The sequence below is a fragment of the Cyprinodon tularosa genome, unplaced genomic scaffold, assembly GCF_016077235.1.
Source record: "Cyprinodon tularosa strain WSP-4 unplaced genomic scaffold, ASM1607723v1 ctg552, whole genome shotgun sequence".
NCBI lineage: Eukaryota > Metazoa > Chordata > Actinopteri > Cyprinodontiformes > Cyprinodontidae > Cyprinodon > Cyprinodon tularosa.
In genome coordinates, this window is record NW_024039288.1 from 114255 (window position 1) to 137982 (window position 23728).

The 23728-nt window shown below is 40.6% G+C and overlaps 1 protein-coding gene across 1 annotated transcript in view; it reads left to right on the plus strand.

The window, feature by feature from the left end:
* Positions 1–2704: 2704 nt before the first annotated feature.
* Positions 2705–23728, plus strand: part of grip1 (glutamate receptor interacting protein 1) — an 87572-nt gene continuing 66548 nt past the window's right edge. Inside the window, exon 1 of the mRNA XM_038305188.1 lies at positions 2705–2903. Within this exon, the coding sequence (XP_038161116.1) occupies positions 2849–2903 (55 nt within the window). The 5' untranslated portion in view covers positions 2705–2848. The remainder of the gene's footprint in view (positions 2904–23728) is intronic.

The window sequence follows — 23728 nt, forward strand, 5'->3', positions numbered from 1 at the left end:
GAGGAAGGATCTGTGATAACGCTCCCTGGTGTGTTTATGGTGCAGCAAGTCTGAAGGAGAAAGTCTTCCTCTGGAATGCTCTTGCAAATAAAAGGGTTTTTGAGTCTAGTCAAACCCCGGACTTTATTCAATTTTAAATGCTGCCTCATAAACAGACCATTTATGCTTTGATTAGGAGGATTTCCACTCAGCCATGTTGGATTTATGAAGAAAAAAAAGAGATGGCATCTGGGGTAAAATATTCTTTTGCAGCACTATTCTAAATAAGCAAAAAGAGTTTTAAAGTTTGCACACAGCAGCCTAAAAAGAAACAAATACCACGGTGGTATGCATCATCTTCAGTCTCTATTTCAACAATCCTTAGTTCTTCTTCACTTTTAGACAGAATAGCCCTTTAAGTCGTAGCTGATTGGCGCTGGAGGCTAAATTCCTCAGAGGCGAGTCCGGACAGGATCCAGACTTCAGATGCTGCTGTGCAGCTTTGTGTGTGTGGTCTCTGCAGATTAATTAGTGCTGCATCTTCAAACAGCACTGTGTTATATTGAATCTGGGTACTTTATCTCTTTACATCATGTGTGCAAAACACACACTGAGTTGTAAGAGATTCTGACATTTAATCTAATCTGCTCCGTATTTGATCAGAAAAAACATCCTCAGCTGATTGGAAAACAACATGTGAAAAATCTGCTGCAAATAATTTGTAAAATAAATATTTTTGCCACTATTTAGTTTCATACTTTAAAAGCTTAGGCTGATCTAAAGAGCTTTATGAAGATTATTATTCCAAACAGCTGATAGCTTCATGCATGCTTTGTTTTTTCCCCCTGAAGCTTCATAACGCTGCATGACCAAGATATTTCTATAGGTTCTGAGATGTAATCCACTTAAAAGATTCTCCACATGTCTTCATAGATAAATGCAGCTCCAGTCTCTAGAATAAAGGGATAATTAGTTTTCTTGATGGAGATGATTGTGAATTTGCCTGAATGTTTATCGTTTTTTCCATCCCATTAAAACAGCTTTTTAGAACATGAAAGTCATATTCCATAATTATTGAGTAATATAATATATAAAATAGGTTTTATTTGTGAAGCTCTAATCATAACAGTTTGAACTAACAGTGAGAGATATTTAGATAAAGACTATTTAAATTTTTATTGATCAAATCATCAGAACTTGGATGCTGAGCTTGTTTTCCACTGTGATCCATCAGCAGTTATTTATGACAGATCTGATCAGCTGCCAAAAAAAACAACTGATATTTTTTTTGCTGGAAGCGGATTCCGGCTGCTAAATGGTGCAGAGGATGACGGCTCCATGTGGACCTCGGCCAGATCAGCTCCTAGATTCTGGAGTCATGTCCAACTGGCAGAAAGAGGGACATTTCTGACTGTGGGCCTTTGTGTTTTAGTCCAAAGAAACTCCTTAATAACATGTTTATAATGCATGAGATACCAAATGAGATGGGATACTTCAATGTCAAAACTCATCCCTCCATCCATCTCCATCCATTCAGCATGAGCCCATCTTCCAGGTGTTCTTAGGACAGAAGGAATGCACAGGTCCTCTGAGGACTTTTAAGCTTTCTCTGTGGTTTCCTCAGAGCAAAGCATTCCAGGAAAACATCCACCCTGGAGAGCTCCACCGCATCACCTCAACTGCTCCCCACTTCATCTCCTAAGTTAAACCACATCAAGAGGAAGCTCTTGGATCTAAAAACGTGTTGTTAAGGTGATGAAGGCAGGGGCGGAACTACCATTACGCAAAACTATGCGGTTGCCTAGGGCCCCATTTTCCTGGGGGCCCCATAAAACTCATTTTACATGTTGAATGCAACTATAAAAATCATTTCGTTAAAATTCTCTGTTTGGTGACAACATATAAAGGCAGCGAAGTAGGTTAGTAACCCCGCCTCCTGCTCTCCTCTATCTTGTCTGCTGTCATGATTCATGCAGCTGTTATTTCATACTAATGAAAAATGGAGAACAGATAAGCAGATCATGGCTTGTCTATAGTGAAAAGAAGGACTGGGTTATTTATTTTTGACGTCGCCTTTTTGGAAACACAGGAAGGAGCAAACAGCTAAGTAGTGATTGGAAAAATCTTTCATTCCTTTTGAGACGGCATGAAATGTCAGCTGAGCAAAATGGACAAAATGTAGAACAAATAATATATTTTAATGAAATTTCTGTATCTGTATAATGGCTCTGTCTTATGTGTCTTCTCAATTCAGAAGGCCCAATGTCTGCCTTTGCCCAGGGCCCCAAATTTCCTAAATCCGCCCCTGATGAAGACCTCAGAGGTAGAAACAGGGGATGATGATTTATTGCTGAGGAAGAATTATAGCAGGTAATAGAAATAAAAAAGTAAATCATATTAAAGAGATAGAAGTAAAGTTGGTTACTTTCATGAAGAGCATTGGGGTTTTATTATATATTTTTACAGTTTGTACTCCCTAAGCCGTGCTCTCCATGCCCTCTAATCTGCCATGAATGAATGATGCGCGTGCACGGCGGTGTTGTGAAACCAGTTGACAGTCCGGTCATTTGGACCGGAGCTCCATCTGTGGAGATAACGGAGCAGACCGTGGAGCTCGCGGCTCCGCACTCCTTCACGGTCATCACGTCACCCGCTCTCTCGTGCCCACCCCCCCCCGGAGGCTGGAGGGGTAGAGTTTCAAGAGAGGGAGGGGGTAGAGAGAGCTAGTAGAGGAGTGGGAGGAGGAGAGAGAGGGAGGTGAAGCAGCTGAAGCTACAGCTAACTAGCCATGTTGCTGTCCCCGCTGCCGCTGCTGGTGTGTGACTGCTAGCGGGCCGCCCTGGACTCCCTAACCGCCCTGAGGTGCATCATGCCCGGCTGGAAGAAGAACATTCCAGCCTGTCTCCAACCGGACCAGGAAGGAGGTAAGAGCGAGCCGGACCGGACCGTTCACAGCCACACGGACCGGTGAGCGTGCGCCTTCGCGCGCGCGCGCGTGTGTGTTTTAGGTGCTGCGCGCGCGCGTTTATAATTATCAGCAGAATCTCGTGCAGCTTGGTGTTTGCTGATTGTGCTTTCTTTAATGAGTGAAACTTGAAACCGTGAAACAGTGTGTTTCTGAGAGATGTCTCGCGCTAATCTCACGCGCTGGTGGAGGTTGCCTTCACGTCCCCGTGATTTTTTTTTTCTTTCATGTGATAACATGTTGGTGACCCCCGGTGAACGGTTAACCAGCGGTTAACCAGGTGGGTTAGCTCGGCTGCTAACGAGCTAAGCCGGTTTGGAGCATCGGTGGGTCAGCCGGAGTCTGCCCCCATGCTGGAGCACCTTCCCCGGGCTGCGGGCAGCTCCAGTCTCGGTTCGCCTGGAGGTGAAATCTGATGGTTTGAATTAAATATTAACATCAGAAGCTCTAATGTTTCACACATTTTGGCTGAATACTTCCTGCTCTAAGTTTATCCAGTTATAACTTATAGTATGCATGTAAACACTCAGCTCAGATGTGAGGTAAATTATCTTTACTCCACTGTGGTCTTAATGTTCTGCCTAATCAGGGTAATTACTGTAATAAAGGTTTATAGATTCAAACTATTTTAGGATTTTTTTATGTTCTAGAAATGCTGATTTATTTATAATCCTTTATCAACTTTGGGTTAACTGTGATTCTGACTGATGTTGGACCTATCTTTGTGCTGAGGTTTAATTTAAGTTGGTTTCTTTCCCTGGATCTGATTTTCAAACATCATCCACAGACCAATAAATAAATCCCTTTAGGATTGTTTGAAAACACAAATGTTTATAAATGGATTCAAGATGATGTGGGAGGATTTAGAAGTAGTTCAAATTTTTCCTTTAATCCATTTGCACCACTAAGAGGAACAGCAGCCCACAGAATGATGCTGCCACTACCATGCATTTTTGTTGGTGCGGCGTCTGCGCAGCTCAATCTTTTGTTGGTCCTGGGGCAGAGAAAGAATTATTATTTTTTTTTTACAAAATGGACCCAGGTGAAATTCAAACTTTTGACTTTCCCCTTTTGATTCACCTTCAAACTTTTCCAGTTGGCATGTGTTAGAGTCTCCATAGTCCAGTTAATGATTAATCGATTACTGAATTAGTTGACGATTATTTCAATAATCAGAATAATCACAATCTGATCATTTCTTTCCTTGTTGGTACGTTTCTCACCAGAATTTTAGGCGATTTCCGTCTGATTTTTAACCTCTTATGCGGAGATCTTCAACAGGGGGTCCGCAACCCCTAGGGGGACCACAGAGGCACTGCATGGGGGTCGCAAAAATCTTTAAATCCACATTAACATGAATTCAACACACTGTAGTAAATAGATAAATGGAGGCAGAAGATGTCTTTCAGTCATCAATGCACACATTCAGCGACACACAGGAGCTCTTTCAAGCTGGGCACCGTTGCTTTAATGCTTTAATAATCCCAGAGAGAAATAGCTTTTGTTAAATTACTCCATCTGTAATAGAGTGACTATAGGACCAGTTCGATATAACACAATTTCATACAATATATATAAAACTAGGGGACCCTGCTCCATCTCACTATCAGTTTGGGGGTCCTTGGCCTGGAAAACGTTGAAGAGCCCTGATATAATGCGCATGCACTTTCAGGCTCGTCCTCCATTCCTTTAAATACACTGTAGAAAAAGAAAAGTACAAAATGTTTCATTATTTCTAGAAAAAGAGGCTCATGTTAATGGATTACTTTATCAAAGAGACAATCTTAGAAAAGAAACGGAAGGTAAAAGTGTAATCAGTCTGTGTCCAGGATGTGTGGGCTCTGCACAGATGTTAGCTACCTTGGAGCTGTCCAGGTCCTGGATGGAGGGACGGTCAGCTTGAGGATGCAGACCTCTTATTGTGCAGTGTAAACAGCTGGGAGTTTCAGTCCAACTTTGTGAGGTCATTTTCTTTCTTGGGGAGCAACACCTCAGTAAACTGTGGCGTAAAACAGACTGACTGTGGACAGAGACTCAGATGGCTGCTGAACAGCCGGACCAGTTCATTCAGCTGACAGTGAGAGGTTGAGGCTTTCTCCACCTCCAGACACATCTGGATAATTTCAACTTACCTGCAGCTGCTTGAACGGGGGATCTTGGAATCTGCAGTTGTTTATAAATGGATTCAAACGACTTTTCCAGCTTGTGTAAATCTAGAATTTCCTCTTAGATCTGCAGTAAGTTCTGTGTAACCTGTGTGTTTAAGGGGATTTTAAACAAACCTTACAACAGTAAAGAGAAACTACCGACTGAAGTCGAAAATCACAGCAGATCTGTAGAGTTGATTCAAAGAGGAACGTAGCGACGTCTGCGCTACAACCTCCTTATATTTAGTCAAAGTGAAACATATTCTTATCTCAGCAGTTTATTTTTAGAAACAGGTCTGATAAAAACTGGAACAGGAAGAAAGTCTGAAAAACAAAGACTTTTTTTTGCTTTATTATTATTTTTTTACTTTTAAAAATGCTAGGAGACCACACCTAAATGATTCATTTTGAACTCGTTTAGTATTAAATTTTATTCAGATTTTCCCAAAATTTACACATCTAACATTTGTAAAAGTTTTCTCACCATTTGAAAGCTTCTATATTTTGTCTGAAACGTGTTTTTATGTGATTTCAGGTCAGTAACCAATTAAAAATCAGTGGGGTCTTGATAAAGAAAATCAACTACCAGTAAAGTAATTAGAATCTGTTACTTTAAACAGAATTTAACACTGAAATAAAAATTAGGTTTTTATGCATCCATGTTAACCTAAATTTAAATTTTACATATGCATTTTTTTTATAGTGTTAGATATTTTTCTTCAAATTTTATCTTTTCAAATGTTATTTTTCAACTTTATTGCAGATTTTCATTTTTTTCTTTTTTTAAATTAAGTTAAACTGATTTCATTCTGTTTACTTCAAACCCAACAGAAACTCACCCTTGACCAATCAAAATGTTTTTGCTAGTCTCCATGCCGACCAATAGAAACTATTGTTTGCTCCTCACTCCAGATGAAAGCCCTGGAGAGCCCTAAATCTGTAAAGGGAAGTTTGACAAATAAAAATGTAAAATTAAAAAAACATTTAAAATAGCTAAAGAACATAAAAATACTTATATTTATATATTTTTTGTTTGTTATTTTTAAGTTTTATTTCTAGAGGAAATTTCCTTTTGCAAATTGTGTTCTTTATAGCTACAATAATGGAATAAAGTTCACTCCATACAAAAAGAAATCAAACCCCTGCATTAATGCTGAGGTTAAGTAAACTGTTTTGACTTTTTTCTATTCATCTTATCAGAGTAAATGGGGCTGTTTGTAAATCTCTGCCAAACTTTTCAGATCTAATCTTTAAAGATCTTTAAAGTCTTTATACTTCACAGCTTTGTGCTAATCTGAGCTGGTCAGGTCACAAAGAAATGAGGGTTTTAATTTGAAGAAACATGAGATAGTTCTGCTGTCAAAGTAGCAAAAATACACACTCAGCTTAATTTTGAAAACCATTTTTTTCCCCCCATTAATTCTCGTTAAATCTGTTCAAATGGTGCAGATGACAAGCCATCTTGTCCGAACACATAACATAGATTTAATTCCTGCTTGGTGAGGAGAATTTATTCCTCTTTTACGTGTGTATAAGATTCAAAAACCCATTTTAGCTCTCATTTACGGCGCAGAGGCTGATCTTTACAGCTGCTGCAGTCTAAGAACCCACCTCCACCAATCAGGTGTAAACAGGATGGTTATTGTTGTTGTTGAAGAACATAGGAAAACAGATTTTTAAGAAAGGCTTAGTTGATTTTAACCCAAAACTGGAGAAAATAAAAACCTTTTGGTGCCTTTAGTGGCAGAAAAAAGAGAGTCAGCTATGACTTAGTTTAGGTTTGGATTATTCTGCAGATTGTAACTTTTATCACTTGGTTGTTGTGAGAAATAATAAAAAAGAAGCCAGCTTTGATTCACCCATATGCAAGCATGACGCTTTTAATGTTTTATTTTATCTGACCATCAATAAAAGATTCATTTGTTTTGCTTCTCTGGATCGATCTGTTGATTAAACGTTTCAGCTGCAGAGTTAACCACTGAAGATTAGATTACAGCTGCAGGGCTGGAAGATGTTATCTCCAAGCTGACAGAAAACAGAGCGCTGAAAGTGTGAGAAGTCGTTGGGAGCAGGGAAGGTCGTAGTTTGAACAGCAGACTTTGGGCTTTAGCCGCTGGAGTGTCTCTGAAATAATGGCTCTGGTTTTATCTGCAGGGAAGAGGCGCCGTACGTCCCGGGATGGTCGCTAGTCTGTCACACAGAACCACAGATTGGGGAGGAAGCAGAGTATGTGTGCACAGCTAGAAATGTGTGCAACTTTTCATCCCACAGGCTTTTGTTTAAAAGGAAAAACTAATCAAGATGAGAACAAAATTCTACTTCTTAATCGAAGTGAAATGTACTTTAAGTTTTTCTGAAAACCTCGACTAAACACTGAATTTTAAACCACTAGGATCACATCATGGGTCTCTTTTATTTGCCTTCTAGTTGGAAAAAAGTTTTACGTTTAAGAAAAAAAATTCCAAAAAAAATGTATTTTTTTTTTTGTTTTTTTTTTTTTATTGCTCTCCTGAACAAGGAGAAAGGTGATCGACAGCCTGCAGCAACAGGTGTGGGAGGGGGCGCTTAATCTCTGCCTCATTTAACTCAAGGAAACTGACTTCAGACGAGGGAAGCCTGACCTCTTTCCTCTGATACCGTTTCCACTTCCCCTCTGAAACCGACCCGAGCTGAGTTCGGACCGAGCTTGGATCAGTTAACCGTGCCGAATTCGGTTCTTACGACCATTTTCACATCGCGCTAGCACGGTTCCTTGCCTGCTATCAGCAGTCAACGATACTACAGCTCTCAAGGTGGGAATTACGCAAACAAAAAGCACCCATAACATTCAGGAACTTATGTGCCTGGATATCGTCCTCTGCCCACATTTCAATGAGAGCCTCAGACTCAGCATCATCCCGGGTCGCACCACGCTCTTTTGATGCCATTTATTAACAAAAGGCTGAGAAGAAGCTGATGTTGTAAAGAGATCTGCGATTTATAAAGGCGGACACATGGAAAACCTGCAAAATAAGACAGCTGACTGTAAATAGGAGATGACGCGGTCTGCTCATGCGCCCTTTGTTATCAGAGAACGGGGCCAAATATGAACCATGCCGAGCCCTACTAATGAACTAGTACTAGTTCAGTTGCGTTCCATTTAACAGTTGTCTTGGTTACGGTTCTCGGCACGGTTTCAAAAGTTCAGTGTAAATGGAGCTAGAGGTGCGTAATCAACCAGGACTCAGGTTCAGTTTAATCTCAGTAAAACTGAAGCTGTTCTACAGAGAACCTCTAAGATCCAGAACCAGAGGCCTCTGCTGCTGTAAACGATCATTCTGCTAAAAAAAATGCAACTTATCAGGAGCCAAGATAAAGATTTATGAATATTGAAACCTGATTAAACTGATCCAAGATTTTTCCGTTTTATGAGTTTATAATAATAATGATTTAAACTTAAAAACTTAAAAGATTGATTTTCGCATTATAAGGCAAGCTGAATGATCTGTAAAAAAAACATAAAGGAAATAAATGTAATTAACCAACAGATAGAAGCAGATAATTAATCCAGAAGAATTTCTGATCACCTTAGGAATGAAAAAAAATTCTTTTTTAATGACTTCAGAGTCGGAGTAAAGCAGCCAAAGAGCTAAATGCAGATCTGTTTCCAGACTTAAAAAAGATGTAGATAAATCTCTATCTAATCTGAATGAGCCTGAGCTGTTCTGCTAAGTGGAAGAAATGAAGAACAGAAGCACATCTACGTCCCCATGACACATTTATACATGAAAACATTTTAATGTGCACCAGTTTGTTAACTTTGGTGGATTTGGGGCCTTAGGGGTCAGAAAGGAGCTTGAACAACTTCCAGAACCTTTGTCCTTGATATAAATTATGGTTTTTAAGTCGTAGGGAAGTCATATTTAAATTTCAAATCATTCTGGATTAAACATGTATATAAATGTACTCTTTATTGGACGTTATTGTCCCAAAAGGTAGAAAATTTCTATTAAAAAAAAAAAAAAAGTCTTAAAATCTAAAAATCTTTTTTTCCGTTATCTTCTGCAGGCCAGTTAGTTATACGTCAGCCTGAACACCTTAATTCGGCCAATCATATATCAACGTAGCCTGACGTAGTCCTACTCAATTCTAGTCAGAATATGAGTCTGATACTGCTCCATAGAGCTGTGATTATGGGGCGTATTTCGAACGAACCAGGAAAAAAAATGCCTCTGCACTCAATTGGATAGACCTACAACCAATAAGAGCAACGGAGTGTGTGACGTATGTTAAGCGACGCATAGTTGTTGTCAACAAAAATCAAAGCGTGCAGTTTCACGCCTAAAATAAGAAGACGAGCCTTGATCGTGTTTCTCTGTTCCTCTTTTAAAATTAATTTGCTGTCGATATCTTCTAGAACAGACCTAATAGCAGAATCTACTCACCTCAACTCTCCAGCGGCAGCCATTGTTGTGTTCACCCAAGCGTGCTTTGGTCACGTGGTTGATTACGTTACTGTTGATCATCTGTCCATCATCGTATAAAGCCCGCCCTGACAATTTGATTGGCCCACTAGATATTGTGCGAGCATACTCACGCTACTATTGAGCAATGCCAGACCGAACTTCCCAACCTCAAACGTTGTGGGCGAGACTAAGTTCGGAATGGCACCCAGGCTAATATCAACGGTCATCTGTCAATCTAATTTTTCATAGCATCTTGATTCATATGTTGCAGCTAATATACGGAACGGTTAAAATAAGAATGAGTTCTGTCCCAGTGTTCACGGGGATGGACGTCTGAGTCATCGGCAGGCGTAAAGCTAACAGAACTGGCAGCGTTGTGAGGCAAGGGCTCAAACATGTACGGCTGTAAGCCTTCTACACCAAACCAAGCTTCTGCCGCCCTGGCGTCCTCTTCCACAACATCTTCATCCCAGCTTTCCTCCAATAAATAAAAAATGTATGACGGAGGAGACTCATCCACGACCTCCGACACTAAACTCTCCTCCTCTTGCATGTTTCCTCTGTCCATAGCGTTCCTTGACAGTGTCGTTTCTAAGTCACCAATTTAGTACTACTTGGTCCCAATGGAATTTCCCATTGGGAACCTACTAGCACTAAGTTGCTAACTGGTTAGCAAGATGCTTCAGAGAAACCAGCCACAACCAAACTTGCTTGGGAACCTTCAACCACAACAACCCGCCCTCTTGATAAATGACCAATCACATTCACTTTATTCAGTCGTGTAAAGTCGTGAAACATTTGGGAGAATTTGAAACGCAACGGTCGGAACTGCTGCTTCCCTACGACTTTGAAGAATTCTAATTCATCAGACTTTGAAATTAAATGATTGACAAATAAAATCAGAATAAATTATGGTGTTTATTCAGATGCAGTTCTTCTGTTTCCAGCCGTTAATCCAGATGATCTCTGGTTTCCATCGGCGATTAGTTAAAGGCCAAATAAATCCTCTATGTATTGATCTACTGATAAAGACAGGTGTGTTTCTTTAGCAGATGCAGATCTATCAGATTCACATCAGGACCTTTCAGATTAAAGTTGGACCCTAATTAGCAGCGGTGGTATCAGGTACATCCATCATGGAATCCAGCTTTAATCCTTTGATTCGGCTGCAGATTGAGCATCGGCTCAGATTAGCTGTTGCTGTTAAAGGTGTATGGAGGTATCTCACATCTGCCCCCCCCCAGCAGCCTTTATTGTAGGAAACGGACATGGAGAGGCAGGCTGGGAGCGGCCAGCCACGAGCAGGAGAGTAAAAATAGAGAGCAGGTAAATAATTGATCAGCAGCCCAAACGAGACACGGAGAACCGCTGTACTCCAGAGCAGGAGCATGGATGAAATCAGCTTTATTTGTGCAGCCTGATGTCACCCCCCCCCCCCCCCCCCCCCCCGTGGGTTTGAACAACACCAGCGTCTCTCCCAGCTGATGAGGAATTCAGGCTCAACACGAATCAAAAGAAAGGAGGGGATTCAAAAGAGAGACAAAATGGCAGCTGCAAATGTTTGAACAGGAGTGTTGTCATGTTAATTAGTCTAATTTATCCCCTGAGTCTGAAACTGTTGAAAAGGCCCAGAATTCAAATAAGGTGATGAATAATCTGTGGTACGGCTCCGCAACATAAACTCTGGTTGCTTCTTTTCTGTTTTCACTTGCATTGTGTGTGAAGTAATCCTGCTGCTGAGCTGCTCTCATCATTAATAATAACCAAAAAATGAAGTTTGTAGAACCAGGCATATGTTCCCTTTAGCAATCCAGCTGAGGACTGAACTTTGACTAGACCATTGTGAATCCTTGGCTCTATTCAAGGGATATACTGACACAAAACTTGGTGCTAATATTGATATTCGGCATCGTGCTTCATGGTCTATATTCTGTCCACACTGTGGATAAACCAGAATATAAACCAGGGCATAAACCAGATTATAAACCAGAATATAACCCAAGATATAAACCAGGACATAAAAAAGAATATACCGTAAACCACAATATAAGCCAGGATATAAACCAGAATATAGACCAGATTATAAACCAGAATATAAGCCAGGACATAAACTAGAATATAAGTCAGGATATAAACCAGGATATAAACCAGGGCATAAACCAGAATATAAACCAGAATATAAACTAGGGCATAAACCAGAATATAAACCAGATTATAAACCAGGGCATAAACCAGAATATAAACCAGATTATAAACCAGAATATAAACCAGAATATAAACCAGGACATAAACCAGAATATAAACCAGATTATAAACCAGAATATAAACTAGGGCATAAACCAGATTATAAACCAGAATATAAACCAGGACATAAACCAGGGCATAAACCAGAATATAAACCAGAATATAAACTAGGGCATAAACCAGAATGTAAACCAGATTATAAACCAGATTATAAACCAGAATATAAACCAGAATATAAACCAGATTATAAACCAGAATATAAACCAGGACATAAACCAGAATATAAACCAAGACATAAACCATAATATAAACCAGGGCATAAACCAGATTATAAACCAGAATATAAGCGAGGACATAAACCAGAATATAAGCCAGGATATAAACCAGAATATGAACTAGATTATAAACCAGAATATAAACCAGGGCATAAACCAGAATATAGACCAGATTATAAACCAGAATATAAACCAGATTATAAACCAGAATATAGACCAGATTATAAACCAGATTATAAACCAGAATATAAACTAGGGCATAAACCAGATTATAAACCAGAATATAAACCAGGACATAAACCAGGGCTTAAACCAGAATATAAACCAGAATATAAACCAGAATGTAAACCAGATTATAAACCAGAATATAAACTAGGGCATAAACCAGAATATAAACCAGGACATAAACCAGAATATAAACCAAGACATAAACCATAATATAAACCAGGGCATAAACCAGATTATAAACCAGAATATAAGCGAGGACATAAACCAGAATATAAGCCAGGATATAAACCAGAATATGAACTAGATTATAAACCAGAATATAAACCAGGGCATAAACCAGAATATAGACCAGATTATAAACCAGAATATAAACCAGATTATAAACCAGAATATAGACCAGATTATAAACCAGATTATAAACCAGAATATAAACCAGAATATGAGTTAGAAAATAAGCCAGGATATAAATTAGAAAGTAAACCAGAGCATAAACCAGAATATAGACCAGATTATAAACCAGAATATAAACCAGAATGTGAGTTAGAAAATAAGCCAGGATATAAATTAGAAAGTAAACCAGAGCATAAACCAGAATATAGACCAGATTATAAACCAGAATATAAACCAGAATGTGAGTTAGAAAATAAGCCAGGATATAAATTAGAAAGTGAAGCAGATCATAAAGCATCCAGCTGCTGCTGTCGTTCATTTCTCTAGTTTGTATTGCTGTTGTCTTTCCGCCCTGGCGGTGCCGCTGGTCCAGAGCTGTTGAAGGGAAGCTGAGAAGCTGTTTCTCAGGATGACGAAGGTTCTGGCTTCATGGTCCAGTTTCAGTCAGTAATAGAGGGATTTTGCTCTTTTTTTTTAACCCTGATATTTCTACATTTTGTCATTCATTTTTTGTTTTTCATGTTTTGTTTTTACTGACTTCCCATCCAGCCTCATGTGGATCTGATGTTGGGTCAGAACCATCAGCGGCGGCTGGGATAGGTAGATGCTGCAGAGAGCTCTGGGAGTGGCTGAGCAAATGAAGCGCAGCAGGATGTTCTGTTTGCAGAGTGTGTGTGTGTGTGTCGGGGCATGACATCATCCTGCCGCTTTAAGCTTTTGGACCGAGACGCAGAGAAAAGGGTTTTATTACAAACATACAGCAGAGTGCACACAGACCCACACTGAGGGTCCTTTAAGAGGTGCTGATGTCAGAAGTCTGCTCGTCGTTCTGCTCAGGATTACTGAGGCAGACCCCCCCTCTCTGTTTACATCCGTGTCCCTCAGCTTAATGTATTATCTCCACCGGTTCTGACAGACTTTCCGTCTCTTTCTCTCCCTCCGTTCCTCAGAAGAACAAACTACTGAATCTTTGCGGGACTTTTATCCACTCTGGTGTTTGTTTCCAGTGGAGATTTTCTGTGCCCCACCGTCTGCCAGCGGCTGCTAAAATGTTGGCTTGTTAGGATGTTAGGTTCACAGTTTAGGATAAAAAATATCAGATTGTTTCTAAAGTTTAGCAGGATTAACTTTCATCTACATCTCAGGAAATTAAGGAGATCTTTCAAATGAAGATTAGTCTTCATCCCTCGTTTCAAGTGAAACTTTCATATAGATCTATCATACATAGAGTAATTTAAGCCTTTGATGATTCTAGTTTACAGAGAATAATAAACCCAAGATGAAGCCTCTGGTAATTAGAATAATTAGATCATTTTTGACAGTAATTTTTCTTAGGGAAAAAGCTTCAGATTGTCTGCGGTGTTGGTTCTGGTGTCTCCCATGAGCCTCTGGCTGATGAGGCGCGGTGTCACCATGGCCATTAGACCCACTGTTGGTACCAAGTCCACCTGAAAAATAAGGTTATTCTCTCCGTTAAGCTCACCAGCAGAAGAAGAATGAGGTTTACTTCATCGTCCTGATATATAGTTGCTTTGAGGTTTGATTTTAGAAAACCAATCGGACCAGCAAATGACATGACGGCCATTATCTCGCCACCCAGCATCGTTAGCTGGGAGCTCTGGCTGCTTCTCCTCCCTGTAGATGGAGTCAGGATTGCTTCTCCTCCAGACTCAGACTGAGACCATTTAGGGGCTGGAGAAGCTTTACAAGCTACACAACTGTAATAGAAAAGAAAGATTATATAACTGATGGAAGCATTTAATTAGAATAAACTGTTTAGTCGTCAGTGGAGGGTCTCCCAGTTCTTCATAAATGTAGGAATAGCTGCTGTTCCTGTATCTCTGAGCTGAACTGGTTCAGGCTGCTGGGTTTGAAGTGCTGTGGAGTTCACGTTGGCTCCGCTTCGTTTGCTTCTCTCGCAGGAATTCAGTTTTATTCCTTTCCTTTTCCAAGGAGTCTTTAAAACGCAGCATTTTCTTTTCTAAACTCAATCGTTTTCTCTTGATAATCAGTTTAGGGTCGAATATAAGCCTCAAATTTAGCAACTTCTTTTTCCCACATTATTTTACTTTTTCAGTTTTCTCTGCATTTTTTTTACCAAGAGAAACTTTTTCCAATGTTGTTAACTTTATTTTTTTTTCCTAAATTTGCCAAAAAATAGGAGTAAGCTTCACTGAATGCTGTGCTGCAGCCTGGCTGCAGGGCTGCCTCCTATCAGGAGGACTGTCTGAGTCCCGAGTTTTGCAACGTTTTGTGCTCTTAGCATTTTCCTATAGATTGAAGCTTTTACTAATATGTGGGGATGAAAAATATGATCCAGGATTTGTTTAAACAGCAGAAATAATCAGAATATCTGGATAATACGTTTGCATTCCAGAAGGAAAATGGTGGATCTGCGTCTCTGTCTTCGCCGCCGCTCACAGTAGCAGAAACACGAAGCCCTGGCTGCATCCAGGTGGACATGCTGGCATCACACCCAGTCATTTTCCACATGGATAAACGCAGCACAGCCACAGACGGCTCACACCTTGTGTCCCAGCGTGTCTCTGATAGTCGGTCTGGCTCTGAGGCCTGCAGAGACGGCCTTCCTCTCTAAACCGCTTACTCCTGTATTGTGCTTCTCTGTGCTTGTTTGCCTCCTGCTGTCGTCTGATAACCGATTTGTGTTGCTTCCTCCTTTTTTCGAGGTTGAGCTCTGAAACAAAACGCTGCAGGCTCAGTTCAGTCCACGGTTAACTCCTCTAAGGTGTGCATTCTGGGGAACGAGGGCTTGTTTTCTCCAGGAATGCAGCTCAGTCATGGATTATTTTTCTCTTGTACACAAACGGTAGCCGCAGGGAATACAGACAATGTTGCTCATTTTGTGAGCTGCAGAATGAGTCTGTGACTTAGTGACGTTTTCAAATTTGGTAAAAAGTAATTTTTCTGCTTCTCAGCCAGACCTCTGTTCTAAAATATGAACATTATTGGTTCCTTTAAAGCTTTTAAGTAAGGCCAGACCACCAATAGATTCTGGAACATTTCTGCTTCAAAAGCGTTTAAGTATAGAAGAACAGAAGACAGATGTGACAGAGTTAGAGTTTCAGAGGCTGAAACAAGTAATGACGAGTAGAAAGATCTTCTGTTTGTTCTCCAGTGGGATGTTTTCTTTTTTTAAGATTATATTTACCTTCTGGTAGTTTATTTAGGGCTTTATTTATTATTTTGTAAAATAGGCCTACAGGAAGTGGGATCGGAGAGGAAGACTTGTGGCAAAGGTCAACAGGTCACGACTGCATGCGCTAACCCCTGCACCACAGAAGGGTTTCCCCGCCTGTTCTACTGATAAATGTCACATTCTGCTACTGTAAAATTGGAGGTTCAGTCCAGAACGTTTTGAACAGAGCTCTTATTTTGAAGGGAACAAAATCAACCAGCCTCGATCAATCATTCTCCAGGCCTCGGTTTTTTACTTTTTCAACCATGTTTCATCTAATCAGTATGTCATTGTGAGGAAAGAGAAAAGAGGAGAAGAAGAAGCAAATTAGTCTCAGAGATGAGCACTTAAATTAGAGCTGTAATATAAAATGGACCAAAGATCCTTTTAAAAGGGGTTTTTTCTTGGTGTCTGTGATTCATCGACCCACGCTGGTTCTTCTCTGGAGTTTTTCTACCTGAATGATTCAAAGGGAAAAGCTAAGTGGCTCAACAAACAAAAAATCTTTACCGTCTTAAAGCAGCCGAAGACCCGAAATGCTTTGATCTTCAAAAATCCCGGTAAATTAAGACTGCTGGTGTTTATAGAGGGAGTGAGACTGAAGAATCTGTTCAGGTTAGATTAATTGTTCAGTGTTGGGAGTCATTCGGTGAAACACCTGCAACCTGTCGAAGAGTCTAAAATCTGCTTTAATCAGGAGTCTGACCAACAAATCTGTTCAGCTGCAAACTTCAAGGATAAACTCTGAAAATCTTGGAGAAATATAGATCCAGGTTGTTTAGAGAGACCTTTGCATCATCCTTGGATTTCTATGTATGTGTGTCCAACACAAGGCGTATCGTTTGAATAGATTTTTGTGTGACTAAAGGTTCTCGGTCACTTTGCATCATGTAGTAGAACTTCTCTCAGATCTCCGTCAGATTCACTCATTTTACCATAATTACTGCTGTGTTTAAGAACCATGCGTTTCCTGCTGGACAATAATCCCCCGAGGACATGTCAGAGCGACTCTTCGGTCCAGCTTTTGTCCTCTTCCGTCTGGATTCAGGTCCAGGTTTGGTCGAGCCTTTGGGGAATGAATGGAAGTCAATGCTGTTTGTGTTTTTGTGTCCATTAGGAATCAGGGTCAGTCACTCAGCGGTCCATTAAGACCACTGATTCACTCTTTTACCCTCCTTGTATTCTGTTTGTTTCCATCCCGCTGTCCGTCTCACCTCGCCTCCGGCGTTATCAATCACTGTCTGACTCTGCCTAGCTGCATTATGGGTAATTTCACAGTGACTTAAGGATAAAAAAACAGCAGAAATGTTCTGTTTTCCCCTCAGACTGCTGGATGTGATTAATGGCTCTGTACGCTGCAGTTCCACAGAGCTGGCAGCAGGTGGCAGCAGAGGATCAGCTCCCTGTGTCTAAGTGGAGCATGGAGAACCTGATTACACACTCTCACACACACAGATGTGTCATCCAATCACGTCACAGAGAAGCAGAAGCCTGCAAGCGATATGCAAATGAGCTGCACAGGTTTCTCTCTCTTTATCTCACAGCCTCTCTCTGTAAGTGTCTCTCGACCAGAGGCTCTGCTGTCAGCTCTGTGAGCGTGAAGCTACACTGAAGCAGCTTTTGGGTCATTGAAGCCCTCAGGAACATCTGAGGTGAGGAAGCTGGAGTTGATCTCTCCTCCCGGTCTCCAAAGAACATTGATGTTAATCCAACTTTACTTAAAGCCTGCAACAAAAACCTCCCACAGATTCTCCTTCTTCTCACGTCTAGAAGTGTAGCTGGAGGCGAAGTGATGCATCACGCGTTAAATCCAGGTTATCAGGTTAAAATGCACATCATCGGGGCAATTAAACTCAAACTGCTGCAGACAACTTTGTATTTTCTAACCTCCAAACGTCCAAAAAGTGCAGATGCTGCAGCTTAGGATTCAACACACTCCCACTGGCCACTTTAGCGGGAACTCCCAGCTGCTTATCAGCACGAGTAAGGAGTCGGCCAATTACATGGCAACAGCTTTAGAAATCTAGGAGTAGAGAAGAAAAGTGGTTGAAATGGAGCTTCGGGATGATGGTCTGACTATTTCAGAACCTGCTGACTACGACTTTTTGCACACAATGGTCCAAAAAAGGAGAAAATATTCAGTTAGCAGCAGTTAGGCAGATGAAAATACCTTCTTGATGAAAAGAGAATCATTAAACCGATGCTTCAAAGATCTCAAGGTATCAGGTAACATTTCCCCTGACCCAGTCCACCCCGTCCCTCAATGTCCACCGTGTCCTCAGCTGATGGTCACTACCTGGATAAATCACCATGACCATCTTTAAATGTTTTGTTTTTCACATGACAGTGAGGTCACTGATCTCTAGAGGATTTTACAAACACCGGATCTCAGCCCAACAGAACAGCCTGTCATGTCTGTATGGACCAAAATCAGACGTGTGAATCTGTGAAATGAGGAACAGGGGTAGTTCAGAAGACTGTTGGGGGAATCAACATTTTCCTTTAATAATGCAGATGTTTCAATTTTGTGTTTTCCTGAAAAGTCACACTTATTCACCACCATACGTTGTGAAATGAATAGAAAATAGAGTCAAGAATACAGATAGAATACCAGCTGCCTGCTTCTGCTCTAAATAGTTCTTGCACAATTTGGAGGTGTGTTTAGGGTCATTGTCCTGTTGTAGGATGAAACTGGCTCCAATCAAGCGCTGTCCACTGGGTATGGCATGGCATTGCAAAATGGAGTGATAGCCTTCCTTATTCAGAATCCCTTTTACCCTGTACAAATCTCCCACCTTACCAGCACCAAAGCAACCCCAGACCATCACATTACCTCCACCATGCTTAACAGATGGCGTCAGGCATTCTTCCAGCATCTTTTCATTTGTTCTGCATCTCACAAACGTTCTTCTTTGTGATCCAAACACCTCAAATTTGGATTCATCCGTCCACAAAACTTTTTTCCAGTCTTCCTCTGTCCAATGTCTGTGTTCTTTTGCCCATCTTAATCTTTTTCTTTTATTGGCCAGTCTCAGATATGGCTTTTTCTTTGCTACTCTGCCCTGAAGCCCAGAATCCCGCAGCCGCCTCTTCACTGTAGATGTTGACACTGGTGTTTTGTGGGTAATATTTAATGAAGATGCCAGTTGGGGACCTGTGAGGCGTCTGTTTCTCAAACTAGAGACTCTAATGTACTTATCTTCTTGCGCAGTTGTGCAACGCGGCCTCCTACTTCTTTTTCTACTCTGGTTAGAACCTGTTTGTGCTGTCCTCTGAAGGGAGTAGTACACACCGTTATAGGAAATCTTCAATTTCTTAGCAATTTCTCGCATGGAATAGCCTTCATTTCTAAGAACAAGAATAGACTGTCGAGTTTCAGATGAAAGTTCTCTTTTTCTGGCCATTATGAGCGTTTAATTGACCCCACAAATGTGATGCTCCAGAAACTCAATCTGCTCAAAGGAAGCTCAGTTTTGTAGCTTCTGTAACAACCTAAGCTGTTTTCAGATGTGTGAACATGATTGCACAAGGGTTTTCTAATCATCAATTAGCCTTCTGAGCCAATGAGCAAACACATTGTACCATTAGAACACTGGAGTGATAGTTGCTGGAAATGGGCCTCTATACACCTATGTAGATATTGCACCAAAAACCAGACATTTGCAGCAAATTTGCATCCTGTGAATTTGCAGAATAGTCATTTACCACATTAGTTAAGTTAAGACTAGTTTAAAGTTATCTTCATTGAAAAGTACAAAAATAAGGACATTTCAATGTGACCCCAAACATTTGAACGGTACTGTACATTCCGAACTTTAGGATGGATTTTATCTGGATGTCACTTTTGTACGGTGAACATTTCGGGACGTCCTCAGGTTTTATGGAGGGAATTTAGTTCCATTATTGTTGCAAGAACACAGTTTGTAAATCCAAAATTGAAAATAAATGCAACCCAGAAATTAAGCTTTTCAAAAACTTCCCAATCAAAAAATGTTTTGCCATTTTCTTCGAGTTGATTTATAAAAAAAATATTAATATTTTACTTTTTTCTAATTTTATTAAATTTTTTGTAATCCAGTTTTACAAATTGCAATCTTTTCAAATCGTGTTTTACAGATCACAAATTCTTTACCCCTGGGGGATGGGCTTTCCTTTGGAGTGATGAGTAAAGATGCATTTTTATTGGTCTGCCTGAACTTAAGCAACAATATTTTAATTGTTCCAGAGCCAACGTTTATATTTGGCTTGAAGTGAAGATAATATGATCCGTAAAACACAATTGGATAAGAGAAATTAGAGAAAAATATTTTTTTAAATAAATCTGATTTTGTTTTTGTTTTTTACAAATAAAGTATTAAAACCCAAGTTAAAGGCATCATTAGTCCCAAGACCTTTTCCTAATATGTTTTTAAATTAAATTCAGTTTGTTTATATAGCCCCAATTCACAACACGTCATCTCAAGGCACTTTACAGTTCAACCAGATCATAGATTCAGATTGGTACAAAGTTTTCTATCTAAGAAAAACCAGCTGATTGAATCGACTCAATGTCTGAAAGGCAATCTGTCACACCTAGCATGCTTGAAGTGACAGTGGAGAGGAAAAACTCTCTTTGAACAGGAAGAAACCTCCAGCAGAACCAGGCTCAGTGTGAGCGGCCATCTGCTGAGGCTGACTGGGGTTCAAGGAGACAGAAGCAGAGATACAAAAAAACTTAGAAGCAGTGATCTATAAATACTTTTTATGTTAGAAAAGGTATAACCAAAACAGCAAACAAGCTAAAGAGGTGGTTCTGTCTGGGAAAGCACATACAGTTAGTCACAGTAAAAGCTGTTATTTATATATATATATATATATGCCAGCTTGTATATTTGACAACATGATGAATGAACTCATCTGGGATAAAGTGATATACAGTGGGGCAAAAAAGTATTTATTCAGCCACCAATAGTGCAAGTTCTCCCACTTAAAAAGATGAGAGAGGCCGGTAATTTTCATCATAGATATACCTCAACTATGAGAGACAAAATGAGAAAAAAAAAATCCAGAAAATCACATTGTCTGATTTTTAAAGAATTTATTTGCAAAATATGGTGGAAAATAAGTATTTGGTCAATAACAAAAGTTCATCTCAATACTTTGTTATATACCATTTGCTGGCAATGACAGAGATCAAACGTTTCTGTAAGTCTTCACAAGGTTTACACACACTGTTGCTGGTATTTTGGCCAATTCCTCCATGCAGATCTCCTCTAGAGCAGTGATGTTCTGAGGCTGTCGCTGGGCAACACAGACTTTCAACTCCCTCCAAAGATTTTCTATGGGGTTGAGATCTGGAGACTGGCTAGGCCACTCCAGGACCTTGAAATGCTTCTTACGAAGCCACTCCTTCGTTACCCGGGCGGCGTGTTTGGGATCATTGTCATGCTGAAAGACCCAGCCACGTTTCATCTTCAATGCCCTTGCTGTGGAAGAAGGTTTTCACTCAAAATTTGACGATACATGGCCCCATTCATTCTTTCCTTACACGGATCAGTCGTCCTGGTCCCTTAGCAGAAAAACAGCCCCAAAGCATGATGTTTCCACCCCCATGCTTCACTGTAGGTATGGTGTTCTTTGGATGCAACTCAGCATTCTCTCTCCTCCAAACACGATGAGTAGAGTTTTTACCAAAAAGTTCTATTTTGGTTTCATCTGACCATATGATATTCTCCCAGTCATCGTCTGGATCATCCAAATGCTCTATAGCAAACTTGAGACGGGCCTTGACATATACTGGCTTAAGCAGGGGGACATGTCTGGCACTGCAGGATTTGAGTCCCTGGCGGCGTAGTGTGTTACTGATGGTAGCCTTTGTTACTTTGGTCCCAGCTCTCTGCAGGTCATTCACTAGGTCCCCCCGTGTGGTTCTGGGATTTTTACTCACCGTTCTTGTGATCATTTTGACCCCACGGGGTGAGATCTTGCGTGGAGCCCCAGATCGAGGAAGATTATCAGTGGTCTTGTATGTTTTCCATTTTCTAATAATTGATCCCACAGTTGATTTCTTCACACCAAGCTGTTTACCTATTGCATATTCAGACTTCCCAGCCTGGTGCAGGTCTATAATTTCATTTCGGGTGTGTTCGGGTGTTTAGAGTGTGACTGTTTGAGGTTGTGGACAGGTGTCTTTTATACTGATAACAGGTTCAAACAGGTGCCATTAATGAAGGTAATGAGTGGAGGACAGAGGAGCCTCTTACAGAAGAAGTCACAGGTCTGCGAGAGCCAGAAATCTTGCTTGTTTGTAACTGACCAAATACTTATTTTCCACCATATTTTGCAAATAAATTCTTTAAAAATCAGACAATGTGATTTTCTGGATTTTTTTTTTCTCATTTTGTCTCTCATAGTTGAGGTATATCTATGATGAAAATTACCGGCCTCTCTCATCTTTTTAAGTGGAAGAACTTGCACTATTGGTGGCTGACTAAATACTTTTTTGCCCCACTGTAGCTTCATATATTCAATATACAAAAAGTAAGTGAATGCCAGGGATGTAAAACAAATGTCAGTTTCTGGTCTCGTATTTTGGGAAAAAGACCCCATGAGTTTATTTTCTCACCTGAGAACTAATATAGAGTTTAGTTTTTTTTGTCACCTAAGGATGTCTTGAAATATCCACCATTCTTCTGTCCTGGGATTGCCTTGGAGGAGCTGGAGAGTTTCATGGGGAAACGGGTGTCAGGGTTTCCCTCCTGATCTTAATATGGTCTGCAAATTGATCCAGATTAGTGCATGGAGAAATACATTGTATTTTTTGTTCTTTTAAAGAATATCCTGGATTTTTAAAAATACTGCTTTTCGTTTCCCTTTATAGGAAAACGTTTAGTCTTCCTTCAGAAGACAAACCCTCATCACTGCTGTGTATCGAACGTTTGCTCTCCTGCTCCTTTGCACGTCTCTGGGTTTTTCGTCAGCTTTTCAGCTTCTGTCTGAAATCTGTGCGACGAGAGCTGTCAATACATGACAGAGTTCAGAGGTTAACGCTCACTCCGACACATTTTCCAGCGTGTGACTGAACTCCCTGTGGACCGGCCGTCAGTCACAGCGATGCAGGAACAAGAGGACGGCAGCTGAGCGTCAGTGATCAGGCCAAGTCAGACTAACTGAACCCTGAACAATGGTCACGCTTTCTACATTCACTCTAAATGCTTTTATTTCCCCTATAAACACAAACCTGACTGAGATTTAATGGGATAGACCAACACAAAGGAAATATAAAGCAGAACGAAGAAAAATCCAAGAGAAGACTCCAGCTGTGTTTAATTTAATCTCAGTCTAAATGCAGCTGATCTGTGGCGGCATCAGGATTATGGAGACCAAGGAGCCCAGGTCAGAGGTCAGGGGTGAATCTGAGGGGAAGCTTAAAGCTCTGTTCAGTCCATCATGTGAACACGGGCCAAATGGAGGCCTACCAAAACCCAGAGAGGCTCACAGTGACGCTAGAATCACATCAGATAAAAGCCCAACACGTGTCTGTTACCAGATAAAATGGTGTGAACAGCATTCAGTGTTATTGGATCCATTTCCTTGATCTTCCCTCCACGTGGTCGTTTCTTTCTAATAAACGAACAGAGACGCTGGCTGCCGTTAGCCGTCTGTTAACTCACTGATCGTTTCTCCGCTGTCGGTTTGAACAGGAGCCATCAGGTTCTGGGCTCAGAAACAAACGTTTAAACATGAAGACATTATTTAGTTTCTAATCTGGCAGCTTTGCACAGGCTCTGCTCTGGTTAATTGTCTCCTTTTGTCTCTGATTATCGCGTTCTGTTGGGCTTCTCTTCAGCCAACTGGGATCAGCCCTGGACCGGCTCTGT